Source organism: Hemitrygon akajei, chromosome 20, assembly GCF_048418815.1.
Source record: "Hemitrygon akajei chromosome 20, sHemAka1.3, whole genome shotgun sequence".
Classification (NCBI taxonomy): Eukaryota; Metazoa; Chordata; class Chondrichthyes; order Myliobatiformes; family Dasyatidae; genus Hemitrygon; species Hemitrygon akajei.
The window spans coordinates 18,985,908-19,001,015 of NC_133143.1; the positions used below are offsets into that span (position 1 = coordinate 18,985,908).

General features: G+C 43.1%; 1 protein-coding gene across 1 annotated transcript in view; it reads right to left on the reverse strand.

Moving 5' to 3' along the window:
* The window catches only part of jarid2b (jumonji and AT-rich interaction domain containing 2b), a 352,517-nt gene extending 338,198 nt beyond the window's left edge, over positions 1-14,319 (reverse strand). Inside the window, exon 1 of the mRNA XM_073023952.1 lies at positions 13,792-14,319. Within this exon, the coding sequence (XP_072880053.1) occupies positions 13,792-13,836 (45 nt within the window). The 5' untranslated portion in view covers positions 13,837-14,319. The remainder of the gene's footprint in view (positions 1-13,791) is intronic.
* Positions 14,320-15,108: the final 789 nt, after the last annotated feature.

A 15,108-nucleotide genomic window follows, 5' to 3' on the forward strand; every position in this document is an offset into this window, starting at 1 on the left:
AATTCTTTAGAACTAGGAAAAGCTGAGGGATGCAAATGCATTAACATCAACTGCTTCTTCCTCCACAGATGCTGCTCCACCTGCTGAACAGGGACAGAGCAACTCCAAGACGCTTGGAAGCAGGAATACAGTATTCCCTTTCTTAGCTGGGAGGGAACAACCAGTCCCTACTGCAGTACCTGTTCTAACGCTGCTTACATTTGGTACCCCAACACAATACCAGGTATCAATGCTACCTCCAGAAATCGACAATGAATCACTCGAGTCCCTAGCAGAGTAGCGGGACTGAATAATTCAGCCACAGGCACAGTAGCAAACATGGCTGCTCGGGGGGCAGGTACAAGTTTCACCTTCACCCCACCTCAACATTCTGTGTTCAATCAAGCCATCAAAAACCTCGTCTTGATACAAAATAATCAAAAGAGAATTCAACACTTTAAGCACATCAATGCCTAGGGTTAATACCAGGATTGTCAGAACAGAGTGCTCTAGCCAAACTAGCACATCTGGCTCGCAGAGGGACTGGGTCATCAGCTTATGAGAAAAGCAGTCCAAATCACTGTTGGAATAAGCCATTGTGATGAGAGATTACCAGTGTGAAGTAGATCAGTAAAAACTTTATTGTTCCTTCTCAAACTGCAATTCTGCAGGACTCGCTGCTTCACTTTTTGTCCACCTGAAGCAAGTTGAGCTGGAACACGACCCCCACCACCAGGAACAGCAACAAAAAGGACCCTCACCCACCCACCAGAATGAATGCCGAGTTTAGGGATTTCTGACTGCAATGCGGGGACAGCAAATCCAAAACTGAATGGTGACTTGGGATCTTTGCTTCCAGAACTTAGTCTAAAAATTAAAATGTGGATGAAATCCTAACCTAACAAAGTGGCTATTTTGAGACAAAATTCATGGGCACCTTCTCACTGAGGAATCACAGCAAATTTTCAAACACAGAATGCCTTCTGGTTTACTTTGCATTTGCCAGCCAAAATAAAACGTACCCAACTTAATTCCACCTTCCGCTCAACTCACAGCACTCAATGCACCATTTAAACGTGATTAAGGGTTTTTGTTATGTTTTGTGACTTCAAAACATTAAATTAATTCAGAGAACGGCACAGAATCTGGGAGGACAGGTGTAACTTGAGTCTTTGTGAGGCACGCACGCACATGGTAGCGTAATGACATTTTTTTTTACATATAACCTGTAATTAAACAATGCTTACTTTAAAAAAATACATATACACATACACACAAAAGATTACTCAAACGTTACCCAAATCTTAAATATGTAACAGTTTCTACTTCTATCACCCACTTTGGCCACAAGATCCCGACTCTCACAACCCTGTGGCAAAAAAAAAATCTCAATTCTACTGCAATTCATCCACCCATTACTTTTACCGCTACGCTCCCAGGCCTGGATTGTGGCTCCTACACAGTTTTGTATGATGGGACTGATTAATATACATATGAAATAGCATTTTCTATTTAAAAATTAATTGGGTTCCACGTTCATTTTGGCAAGACGACTGAGCTACAAGCCAAGACTGGCTGCCTAGTGTCAGATTTTGGAAAAAGTTGCAAGGCAAAATACAACAATCTTCCTCCAACCACCAAAGCCCACACTGCCCACCAAATACGAAAATAAAATTACTGTGAGAAATAATTTCTTAACTTGGCAAATTTTCTAGAGGTTGCAAAAAGCTAAAAAAAACTAACAAGATTAGACTGTAATTGGGCACTTGTATCTCGGTAGGCCTCCAATTATTCAAGTTCAGTTCAAACCTTGACCGTGCCCAAGAAACTTGCACCAGGATTCCACAGATAATAATAATGAAAGAAATCTCTCAATCTTACAAAATTTATGTAAATTCATTTACAGCCTCAGTATTTTCTAATATGCTTAGTAACTTGACAACCAATGAAATCTTATCGCAGTGTAGTTGTGACTAGTTTTACTTAATTTTTGATGGTGAAAGGAAGCCGAAGGTAGTACAAAGTAAATTCCAAAACACACAGAACCGTTACAGTACAAACATTATATGCTAAGCTCTTTAGAACCATATGTTCCATGCTGACATGCCTTTCTTTGCTCTGAATAGGATGTTAGAGCAACAAAGAAGATACAGCTGATTGGGTAGGCAAAGTACTGTATAAAAAAACCCATCAAGATTTACCTAGTCATTACATTCCCACATTCGTCAGCCTGGGAAGGCAGTCCATCTAAGAGAGGGAAAACTCGGATTTCAAACCTCCACTGCCTTGCGGCCATACCCACTCATGGGAAAGGCTTCGGGAGTAAACCCTGAGGACAAATCCGGAGCTGGAGTCCCTAAGGCAGTCCGACGTTGTCTTCAACCTCACTCTGGCAACTCCAGCGACGACACTGGTGCCAAGCTGTATCGGCCCTTGCCTTTGGACAACATTGGTGGCATGGAGAGGGGAGACTTGCAGCACGGGCAACAGGCGGTCTTCCATACAACCCTGCCCAGGCCTGCACCCTGGAGAGGACTTTCCAGGCACAGATCCATGGTCTCGCAAGACTAATGGATGCCATACATACATTCCCACAGCAATGAAATGATTACACCACTGCTCAACTATTATATCCATCACATAATGGCAGTGTACTTCACAACTATAACACCAAAAATCTCACTTTGAACTTGTTTTTGTAAAATTGCAAAGCTGCATTATACCATGCGTGCACGTGTGTGTAAATGATAGAAGGGAGCAAATGATTAATTCTTTTCAAAGGTTTTCCACATAAATTCTGAAATTCATAGACCATTGTCACAATCAGTTCAACATGCAGGACAAGCGTATATCACTGCTGGCTCTCAATCTGTGGGCAAGCTCCCCCATTTGAGCAAAATAACAGCATTATATAGTAAAGTACCACACCCAATACAGATAGCGCACGCCAAACTGTATTATAGACTGATGGGTCACAAATACAAAGTATAACCATATCCCAGCGAGTGTGTGATCTGAAGAAAGGGCAGGATATTTAAACCCAGTGAAAATTAGTTGCCTATTTTCATTGTAACTGTTGAGATCAAAAATTGACCTTAATTTTAAAATGGTGTCTGCAAACTTTAGGTCGATGTAAATAACAAGTGTTATTCTTATTGGCCTTCTGAATACTGGTAAGAAACCAAAGCTGCTGCTTATAATCAGACCTACAGCTGGGTACCTCTTTTGGTAGCCTGATGTTGTGTATAGCTAGCTAATTTTTTTTTAAAGCAAAAATATTTGCTTCAAAATCAAAACAAGTTATTTTCTACAATCACAAGTATCCTTTATTACATATTTTGCTTCTATGGGTACATAACTTAAGCATGTTTCACTTTATTCAGAGAAATGCCGGCTGGCATGCTTTTAAATTTACTACTTGCTAATTTCCATTTATATCCTCTGCTCCTAATTTCCTATCTCGCTTTGAAGTAATCTTGGATTATCTACAAAGAATACTTTCCTCTTCCACTCCCCCAACAAATCTATTCCATTCAATGCCAGGCTCCTTTCCTAACGTACGTCTCCAACTAAAAATTATTCATGAGCATCTTGGACACAAATGTCAGAACAACAGAGTGTAACTGCATCAGACACACAAGAACCGGAGGTGTTACTTCTTTTAGATTTAGATACAGCGTGGAACTGGCTCTTCCGGCCCAGCAACCCACCTATTGAATCCTAGCCTAACCACGGGACAATTTACAATGACTACTAACAGCAAGTCTTTGGAATGTGGGAGAAATGTAACAGCAGTGCCGGAGGAATCCACATGGTTTTGGGGAAAACGTACAAACTCCTTACAGAGGGCACTGGAATTGAACTCTGAAGTCTGACACCCCGAGCAATAAATTATCCCATTACACTACCATCTGCCAAATGATCATTGTAGTCTCCTCTAACATTCAAAGCCAATCTAATCTTGGCTTTAAATCCACTCATCTTAAATCTGAATTTCCACATTGTCCTAACATTTATTAATAATTCAGGATCCACAGCATTCTCAGAATGCAAAAACCCCCAAAAATAAATTCCTCACCTTACTTTTGGATTCTGAGACCATGCCTTCCAAAGTGGCCGTCCTTGCATCATCTATCCTCTCAAACTCCCTCAGAATTGTGTTTCAAAGTCATCATCTCTCAGTCCTCAATGCCAGAGGCTACAGCCCATTTCTGCTCAATCCTTCCCCACAAGATGACTCTGTCATCCCAGGAATTAATCTAAAGAACTTTCAAGTTGTACTGGCTCCAAAGGCAAAGTCTGACCATCAATAATCCTGATTAATGTTTCCACACTCCCTGAGACTCACTGGGACCCCAGCTCGCACTTACCTCTGAAATGGGAACACAAAAAAAAAATCATTACGCTACCATGTAGCATCTTTTTAAAAAAATTAGAAGTGCACTGGGGTATTAAAATTGAATAACAACCAACAGTCCAGGAAAACTGCCAGACTAAAGTCCCAAACAGGCAAGATTATCAGGGTTTAACTGAACATCCTTAGGAAAGCTAAACAACGTGCAAAATCTCATGTGCAGTGCCAACAGTTTTTGATAGACTTCCTTTCCAGAGAGGCCAAAATGTAATTATTTTTGGAGATGCATGCAGAATAGGTCCTTCTGGCCCTTTGAGCTGTGCTGCCCAGCGATCCTCAGATTTAACCCTAGCCTAATCACAGGACAGTTTACAAGGACCAATAAACCTACATCTGTGGACTGTGGGGGGAAACCCACGTGGTCAAGGGGAGAACGTATAAACTCCTTACAGGCAGCAGTGGGAATCTTGTCTGCACGGTGGCTTTTAGTACACAGTGCATCCAGATTTCTTTTAATTCCAATCAACCAATGTCACATTTTTCTCTTTCTCCTTCCAATTGGATAGACTTAGTTCCCCCATTTATACCCCGACTCCCCTTCATTTGTCACCACATTTGCTCATGTCTCTTTGCAGACACTGAGGTCTGGAGACTGCACCTTTCCTGGCATTGCAATAGGGGTGTAGTTATCTTAAAGCTGTTTCTGGAAGTCTGAACACTGCCAGGTTTCCCTGGGCTATACTGTGTTGAAACCAAGGTCCATTGTTGAGCAGTAAGACACGATGGTCTGCACAAAGCATGGCAAGCGTACCCTCTGCAGACTGCTACCAAAGCTTTTAGCACATGACCAACACTCATCCAGCCACAGGATAGTGCTGATACTGAATGAATGGATGCTACAAACATTGGAGTGGAGAGTGTTCATGGAAGGTCAGAGGAATAGACAGGCTGGAGGAAAATAGATATTTTGTGAGCTAATTTCTTTGTACAGAAACCATATACAGGTTTCCCTGCTATCTGAAAGTACAGCGATCCTATGAAACCGTTTGTAAGCCAAAATGTCGTAAAGCGAAGAAGCAATTACCATTAATTTATATGGGAAAAAAATTTTAGCGTTCCCAGACCCAAAAAATAACCTACCAAATCATACCAAATAACACATAAAACCTAAAATAACACAAACATATAGTAAAAGCAGGAATGATATAAGTATACAGCCTATATAAAGTAGAAATAATGAATGTACAGTGTAGTTTCACTTATCAGAATGGGGAAGGCACAGAGCCAAAATCAATTTGGAGAGAGAGAAAAAAAGAAAAAAAATCAGCGTGTGCACAGACAACTGCCTGCACAAGGCTTCACGATCATGGTAGTCTTTCTCAGGATAAACACACGTATAAAGTGGGCGTCTTTTTTTCGTAAAAGCGAAAATCCACTTTGGTTAGCAAAAACAGGTACTAATGTATGTCTTTTGTAACAGCAAGCTGTCGTAAAGTGAACATTCGAAAAACGAGGACCACCTATAGACCCCTGACAGAGGTTGCCAAGGAATTTGTTAAGGATACAATGCCAGTATTCAAGTGTCCTGTACTTACAATGCAGGCATATACCACTGCACTCTCTGCCTGCTCTAAAGGCAGCAGGAAAGATGACGATGACTCCTCACCTCAAGTAAGGAGTCTGAAGGGTTGCCTTGAGACCGTTAACAACCAGATGTGGCAAAGATAAGCAGGAGCAGCCTGAGACCCGAGGTTCAGCAGCTCAGACTGACCAAAACCTTGAACGCCATACACACATAAGCTCTACTTGAGATAGCAGGGGGTCATAGATCTCCGCAAGGACAAGAATGCACCTGGAGTGCTGTCCCTTTAGGTAGCATGGGTTTGGGGAAACACAATTACCAAAATCTGGCTACTCTGCTAACAAATACGGTCATTTCTCTGACCAGCCAGGTTGAAAATTTCAGTGTAGGTGAATTATATATGCTACAGTATTATTGAGACCATTGCTTAAGAGAACATAATGTTGGGAAGAATGGGAAGTGCAAAATTTCCTCTAAAACAAAATCTGACAGAACATAGAAAATGTGATCAAGACTTAGCCACTAGGCCTCCGAAATCTGCCCCAGCGTTCAATCTCTCCCAGACCTCAAATCCTGTCCCAGATCATAACAACTCCCTGACCTTCCAAAATTTATGTAACTCCATTTTAAATACCTCCAGTATACCAGACACCCTAACTCTACAGGGTGGAGAATTTCAGGAGATTCACCACTCTGCACCAGTCCCCAATGTACCCAATAGTTCTATTTCAGGTTAATCTGATTTTCAACACCATAAGCATAGTGTCCCCCCACCACCCCATTTGGGATTGTATTAACAAATTTCTGGCCTGTTCTGTGCCTTCCTCCATCCCTACTTTTCCATCTATCGCTGTACTAGGTAAACTTTCAATTGCAATTTACCCTTTCAGCTAAATTATTCATTTGATGCCAAATATTTGAGGCCTTCAAGACACCACATTAGTTCATTTGCAACCTGGGAAATACCCAGTTTCCCCCAACTTGCCATTAGCTCGTGCTTCATTACTGCATACCATAATCTTTTGTGGCACCTGATTATCTTCTGGGAATCCCCCCAAAAAATCTACACCTGTTGGTTTCCCTTTTCCCAGTCTCTCTTCTGGAATAGGGGTTATATTTGCTGTTCCAATATGCCGAAACCATTTCAGATTAAATACCAATTATTTTACTATTTCTGAAGCCTACAGGCCCAGCATTCATGTCATTCAATCTAGGGAATTTCCTCCATGCTTATTCCCCGGGTTTGCCTTGTACTTTTTCCTCCAGTGATGTTGATTGCTTTAAAGTTTCCCATTTTGTTTTCCCTTTGTTACCTACAACTTTTGGTGTATTTCTTGAACCACTTATAAAATTGTACAAAATTTTTGCTCTTTCCTTACTCTATTAGTAATACCACTTTCCCAGCCTCTGAGGGGCCAAGATTTATTTGTACTAACTTCCTCAACACTGCACAGAGAAAGATTGCAAAAACTTTTCATTTTCAGAATCAGGTTTATTACACAGTCTTATATGAGGTGAAATTTGTAGCTTTGTTGGAGCAATACAGCGCAATAATTAAAATTAGTATAAACTACAAAATATAATAGGGTTGTTCAGAAATCACAGGGGGGAGAAGCTGCTTCTAAGGTGCTGTGCACGGGCTTGCATTCAACGTCCTATCATCTTTCAATTTTTAAGTCTATTCTAGTTTCTAAAACTCTTCTCATACATTCTGTACAACTTGCATATTTGGTCATTAATAATGACTGTCCCCACTTTACACCTTCTTTTCAAAACACGACAAGAGAAAGCAACCTGACACCATGCTACCATACCTCGGAGCAGGAGAGAGACTAATTAGCCATAAGGCTGTACCTCTATGCATTGAGATTGTGGTCAGAGACGTCACAAACCTGCATTTCCACCTCATCAAATTATCAGAAATTTAGCTAACACAACAGTATCAGGAGTTCCAAGTGCACAGTACTCTTCCTCATGCTGAACACTTCCTGACTTCACAGTTAAAAGGCCGGATACTGATCTTTGGACTGTACCTCCTGGTCATGTATTCCCCGAAGAAAAACTTTCTACTCTACCTGCTCAGTCTGTCCCCTTTAACATCTTGAAAGCTTCAGTTAAATTGCTTCTTGGCATTTTAAATTCCAGGAAATACAATCTTACTTTGCGTAAGCTCTCCTCCTCATTTAACCCCATTCTGGCAAATCAATGTAAATGCTCTTTCATGATTCAAGATTGAAGATTATTTAATGTTATTTCCTGTACACAAGGGTAAAGGAAGAAATCTTATTTAAGATTTGGTCCCCAGAAGTAAGCTGAACACTCCAGCTATGGTAATAAGCAGATGGAACACAACTTGAACCCTTTATCCTCCACTCCAAAGCCCAGCACTTTGACTATTTTCAGTACTCTCATGATATCTTAATAACACATACATGAACCCCCAGTCTCTTTAAACTTCACTGCTCTCTAGCTCTTCACCATTTAGAAATTGATTAGGTCACGTTAGTTTCAGTGGATGACTACTTAAATAAAATTTACCGGTTTTGCTCAACTGCTTTGTAATTTAATACTCATTTCTACACTGTTCATAAGAATTATCCATCTTTATATCATGGAAAATTTTCAATGTTCCTTCCACTACTTTAGTCATAGAGCGAGTGCATTGTTGTGGTCACCATACACATCTTCATGAAAACATCCTGTGACAGACTACCTGCTTATTTTTTTCTGCTCCTTGGCCAATTTCCTAGCAGGTCAATAACTTGACTTCTGTCCCTCAAGGATCAATGTTAGCTATCTGCCTATGGAATTTTATATAAATGATACTCAAACAAGAGACATTGTGCTTGCTATACCATTTCGAAAAGACAAGTTAAGCTCATCAGGTGCAACATACATAAATCCTTGCTTCATAAATTCTGTCAACAGTTTAGTAATGTGTTCTGAATGCATCTGGAACCATTGGCATGATCAACTAATAGAACACACACATGCCCTGAGTTCTTACTTTAAACCACAGTCCCTTCAGACTGCAGTGCCAAAGAAAGCAGTTGCAATACTGAGATAGCCTGCTGATGCTGTACAAGCTCATGGCAGCCCACGCGCAAGATTCAGTCCGAGACAATTTTGCACACATACCTCACGTAGGCCCAAATACAGATCAAGACCCACATCAGCAGAACAGGACATTACGAGTAACACAAGAGGAAAAAAATAAAACAGAAGGCAAGTCAGAGCTAAATCAGCATAAAGATCGTAATTGAATGATTTAAAAGAACAATACCAATGTTATTTAGAAGAAAACAATGTCCCCCCCAATCATTAAATAGCTATAAATAAAGCTATTCACCTATCTATCCAGAGTAGCTAAATGCTCGAGCAAAGTTGTTTGGTACCTTGTCTTTTCTGCTTTTCAAAGTACATTATGTAAACAGAAAACATAAGTCCTAAATTTGTATCATTTTTAACATTTACCCCCTGCCCTTATGCAAGTTTAATGTTGTTTCCAAGTAAACTTATCCCTCTCTTTCCCCCAAAACTAAACTCTTGTGAGTCAGTGTACCATTTCTTTATGTAATAGTTGTTTTCCTTATGAGGCATCCCTCCAACCTTACACATAATCCAGACCCTAAGAATCACTCTTGGCTTTTCCCAGAACCACATCCAGCCTCCCATCCATGCACTACCCACCTCCTTAGAAAAGCAGCCCACCCACCCCACCCGTTCTCACTTCTCTCCCCTTCCTGTCGGGGAGAAAATACAAAAGCTGGAAAACATTTACCATCAATCTCAAGGACAGCTTCTATGCGCTGTTACAAGAACCTATGATAAAGATGAAATCTTTGATCACTCGACCTACCTCCTCATAGCCTCTTCCTGCACTCCAGTTTCTCCAACTAAACCCTTCATTGGTTCCCCTTTTCTGCTAAATGGATGGAATAATTTGTTTGGATGGCAAAGGGAAGTTTTTCCATTATATCTTAGTACATGTGAGAATAATAAACCAATTATCTAAAATCCCTTTCCTCCTTGGTCATTGGAGATTTTTAGTGTTTGGTCTGGGTGGTGCCGTAAACAGTCTGATCACAACCTCCCTCAGTTACCTTTCCTTCCCATGACACACATTTCTAAACCACTGAGATTCAGTGCCTTCCAGGATGGCCAAAGGCTGACCTTGCACAAAGCCCCCAAAGTGAATAATTAAGAAAATATAAACAACTGGGTAGCCAATCACTGTAAAGCAAAATGTACAGCCAGATACTGTATTAATGGTATTAATTAAAGGAGGAATGCTAAACATGTTCCACCGATTTCCTGCTTTTTGGAAGTGTCTTGGGTTCTTTTATAACTATCTGAACAGGGAAACACATCTCTAACCAAAACACACTCTCCCACATTCTTAGAATTAGTCACTGTGCATTTATGTGCTTTGGCAGTAACCTTTAGATAACATAGTAACAGAACTAAATTGTGAATAAATGCAGAGATTAATTCATAAAATTCTTAATCCAGAAAGTAAATTTAGTCTGGAATTGCTTTTCCAAAGTGGCTTAGTTGAACAGTGGGAATGTGCTTAACCAGAGAAGCACGAGGGAGAAAGGAAAGAATTAGGTTGGATCAAGTTTGAAAGGGGGAAGTTTCCTGTGCAGCAAATGAACACCAGAATGGACCTTAAGGGGCAGATTGCCAAGTTATGCTGTGCATCTAAAGTTGCAGCAGTATTAAAAACCATGCGGGCAAGTCAGTCTTTCTTCGCGTCATTTAATTTTCAGCATGTCAGGGCAAATCCTGCTTCAAGATAAACTGAACAGGAGTTGGCCTCTAGGTCCTGCCATTCACTACGATCATGGCCGACCTCTGCTGGTCTCAGCTCCTCTTCTGAGCCACTTCCCCAATTCTCCCATCTTTCAAATACTTATCTGTCTCCATCTTACACATATCTAATGAACTGGCCCCCAACATCCTCAGGGGCAGAGAATCCCAGAGAACCTCAGTTGTAAATCAACAGCCACTTCTTTTAGGGCTTGCTTTTGACTCTCTCATCTACACTTCCAGTTCACTCAAAATTAAATTTCAGATTTAAACAGATCATCCCTTTTTTTTTTAAAAAACCCAAAGGAGGAACACGTTCTATCTCTCTTGACTGAGCAACCCTGTCACCCCAGGAATTATCCTGGTGAATCTCCTTAGAGTGCCCCCAATACCCTTCATTTCATGCAAGGGGACTAAAACTAAAAATTCCAGTGCGGCCTCACCAATACCCATACAATAGGAATAAAATCAACCTATGCTGGGAATACCAACCACTTCACAATAAAAAAAAAGTCCTTCATTTTTTCCTAACAGTTGGTTGGATTTGCCTGGCGTTTTGTGATTTATGCTCTCTCTCCCCACGTAGATAATAAAGTGCATTTTGATTTCTCTTACAAAGTGCTCGGTCTCACACTTTCCCCCACATTAAACCCCTTTCGCCAGGTTTTCGCTCGATCACTCAATCTCCCTATACAGATTTACGACATCCTATCACAGTAGAGCACATGGATATAAACTTATAATGATTCACACGTTTATAGCATTCATTTACACGCGGAAAAAAAGCGCAAGTGAGCAGAAATGGTGGTTGGCGGAAGAGAGGCGGCAAGGTCAGCGGGAGGCACAAGCATGGTCGAAGACGAGGATCTTAGGGACGTGCATCAGGTGGCAGCCGGAAGACCGAGCTGGAATTGTTAATACCTGCTGCTGTTGCAAGATCCCAAACACAGTTATTCCATCTACAAGTTCAATCGTACTGCTTCATTACGAGATATCCTTTGCCCAATTAAAATACCGCATGCAATTATCCAAAAAAGGAAATGCAGCGATCACCGGATGGAGAGTTTCACCCCGAAGTCGCGATTTTTTTAAAAAAAGGCAACACATGGAAACTACAAATTGGGAGCAGTCATTAATCTCTCTGCATTTAACCCAGAAATGGAGGGACTAAACGTCCAGGAAGCACAGATCCCTGAGCATTTATTTCCACAATAAATATTAATGATTGACATCTGTTATGCATAGCAGATTCGAGGGACAGGGCACACTGAAGCCCCAGCTGGTTACAAACTCGGTACGTGCTTGCAATGTTTGCAGACGGCGATGGGCTGCCGCCGAAAAGTGCAGTAACATTCTTTTTGTGAATTAAAAATGCAATCAGTCACGTGACTGTTGTTGGGAGGTGGGGGTGCCGCTGCTTCCGCGCGCGCCGGCTCCGCCCCCCTCCATTGTGACGCCACGGAGGCCGGTTCTCCTCCTCGTGTCCCAAGGTTCCGGACCGCTGTGACGTCGCGGCCGACACAACGTTCGATGGGTTCCCTCGTGCCGACCTGTTGCAGCCGAGGCACCCGCGGCCATCCCGGGTGCAAGCTGGCATGGGGGTGGGGTGGGGAGTGAGAGGCGAGGGTTACCGGCCACATCAATACACTGAGGACAGCGGCACTCAAGTTTCTGTTGCTTTTGCAAAGAGACCGGCCATACGCATTCAGACAATATTCAAAACTTTCCACCCCCTCCCCCTTTTGTTACAAGCAGTGGGGAGGGAGGGTGCAAAGACCATGTAGGCTGTAGACATAAAACTTTAGCAAACCCCGCAATGCGTCAGATGTTATTTAAAATACACCCAGTTTGTGTTTTCTTTTCGCGAGTCGTTTCCGTGTGGCCCACGAATGCGTACTATCCGATCAGCTAGCTTATTTGACAAGTTATCAGACACACAATAAAACCTCTCCCACGTTGAGGATTCGGGAGCGGAGAGACAGGCCGAGCAGTGTTTTTGTTTACGGGCGGGGTGGGCAAAAGGAACAGTGTGGGGTTCCGATCGAAGTTGGGACGGAACCGAGTTGTGTGTGCTCAGTAGCGAACGTGTCACCTTCCTCATTTAAAAACTGCCGTCTATCGAATCGCTACGGACCCAGAGGGAAGAAAAAACCTGGGGCATTCACGAGAATGCTTGACGCTTTAACACTCCAAATCGCTTCAAACATCTGCAATCTCCTCTTTACCTACAAGGCCCTGAATAATTCACGTTCACCAACTGCAGACAGTAACCCTTTCTTTGAAAAAAGGTGGTGTGGTGGGGGGGGGGGGGGGGGGAGAAGGCGAGAATGCAAACATTGCAACCAGATTACAGCGTGACCATGTGGCAAACCAAAAGACACACAAAAAAACTAAGCTGAAAATTGTCCTCGCTGGCAACTTACACAAAAAAGCCTACATAAATTGAAGGGGAGGGGGGCACAAGGACCGGACAGTAAAAGAAACGATCAAGAACGTGGTCCAGCTGTTGGGAGAAAGAAACCTGCCTGGACATAAGAGTTCAACAACAAGACGATGCAGGTTGCCATTAATGTAAGCAGAACCAATAGGCAGCGGCGGCAGGAAGATCCAAAATGGGGAGCAAAGCAAGGGGGAAAAATCCTGCAGAGGAAGAGCTTGCCGTTCGCTGGATAAGCTGCCGAAACAAACGGCGTTCCGTGCAAGTACTCGTTCAGGGACGTGATCAATTCCCTTCCCCTCCCGTACAAACAGCTTTGCAATACAACAGGCCGGCTGAACAGCATTAAATAATTAGGTCTGATCGGCCAGGCTATCACCGAAACCAGCCCCTCTGCAAGCAGCAATCACCAACGCTAAAAGATAATCCATGAAAAAAAATCATTGTGTCTGCATTCACGAAAATAAAACGAGAGAAGCATACAATGGGGGCATACCTTGCAGTATTAACAGCCCAAACCATAACAAACAAAAAAACCTTGTTAAAAAAGGAGAAATGTTACAGCCTAGCCTCATCCTATAGTATTAAAATAAAAGATCTTTAAAAAGAACTTCTAAAGCTACTTACTAATCTTTTGTGAATTATATTTCTCTTGGGTCGTTCTCTGGTCATCCTGTTGTTCCAATTTTCTTTGCGAAGAGGAGAAAATTCCACATGAATCAATCTCGTCGATGTGGATAAACCTTGGCTGGACTATATTTACAAAGCTCGCTCTCCGTGCCTGCTCGTCTTTTGATTAAATCCGAAGTTGGAAGGGAGAGAGAGAAAAAAATAAATAATTCACTTCAATAAAACACTCATCGTTTTTTTTTCAGCAAAAAAGAAGAAAAGCTCGTCGATAACAGGTACAGTTACTGCTCCCGGGCAACCCTAAAAGACGAAGTTATTGAACAAAAAAAAATAAACGCTGCGTGCGGTGAAGTTACATCTTGAATCAGAAGAGAGAGGGGGGAAACATGGGAGGAAGGGGGAGAAAAAAGAGAGAAGGGAAATAAAATAATGTAGTCACGTTCTGTGCAGAGACAGACAGAGTCTCAAACACACACACAACTCCGGCTCATACTCGTACTCCCACCAATCATATCCCTTTAACTTTAAATGGCTACGTTAGGACGCTCCCGGCCACGCACACTCAGTACAGCCTCTGCCGGAAAGCTGGCGAACCGCAGCCTGGCACTCAGCTCCTTTCGGCTGCTGCCTCTCCAGGTCCCCTCCATTGCTATTTCTCCAGCGCCCGTCTCCCCATCTCCCCCCTCCCGCCACCTCCACAGCCTCCCTGCTCCTTCCCATCTCCCCCCTCCCCGCCGCCTTCTCCTCCCCCTTCCACAGTTTCCCAATCTCCCCTCCCTCTGCTTCCCGATCTCCCTCTCCCTGCTGCCTTCTCCTCCCCCCTCCCTCTGCCTCCGGATCTCCCCCTCCCTCTGCCTTCTCCTCCCCCTCCCACTGTCTCCCGATCTCCCCCTCCCGCTGCCTTCTCCCCTTTCCACAGTTTCCCGATCTCCCCCCCACTGCTTTCTCCTCCCCCTCACTCTGCTTCCCACTCTCCCCTGCTTCCAGATCTCTGCCTCCCGATCTCCCCTCCCGTGGCCTCCTCATCTCCCCCCTCTCGCTATCTCCTCATCTTCCCCTCCCACTGCCTCCTCATCTCCCCCTTTCTGTTGCCTCATCTCTCACCACTCCCAATCTCCCCCTCCCACTGCTTTCCGATCTCCCCCTCCCACTGCCTCCCGATCTCCCCCCTCCCACTGCCTCCCGATCTCCCCCTCCCGCTGCCTTCTCCCCTTTCCACAGTTTCCCGATCCCCCCCCCCGCTGCTTCCAGATCTCTGCCTTCTCCTCTCCCCTCCCTCTGCTTCTCCTCTCCCCTCCCTCTGCTTCCCGATCT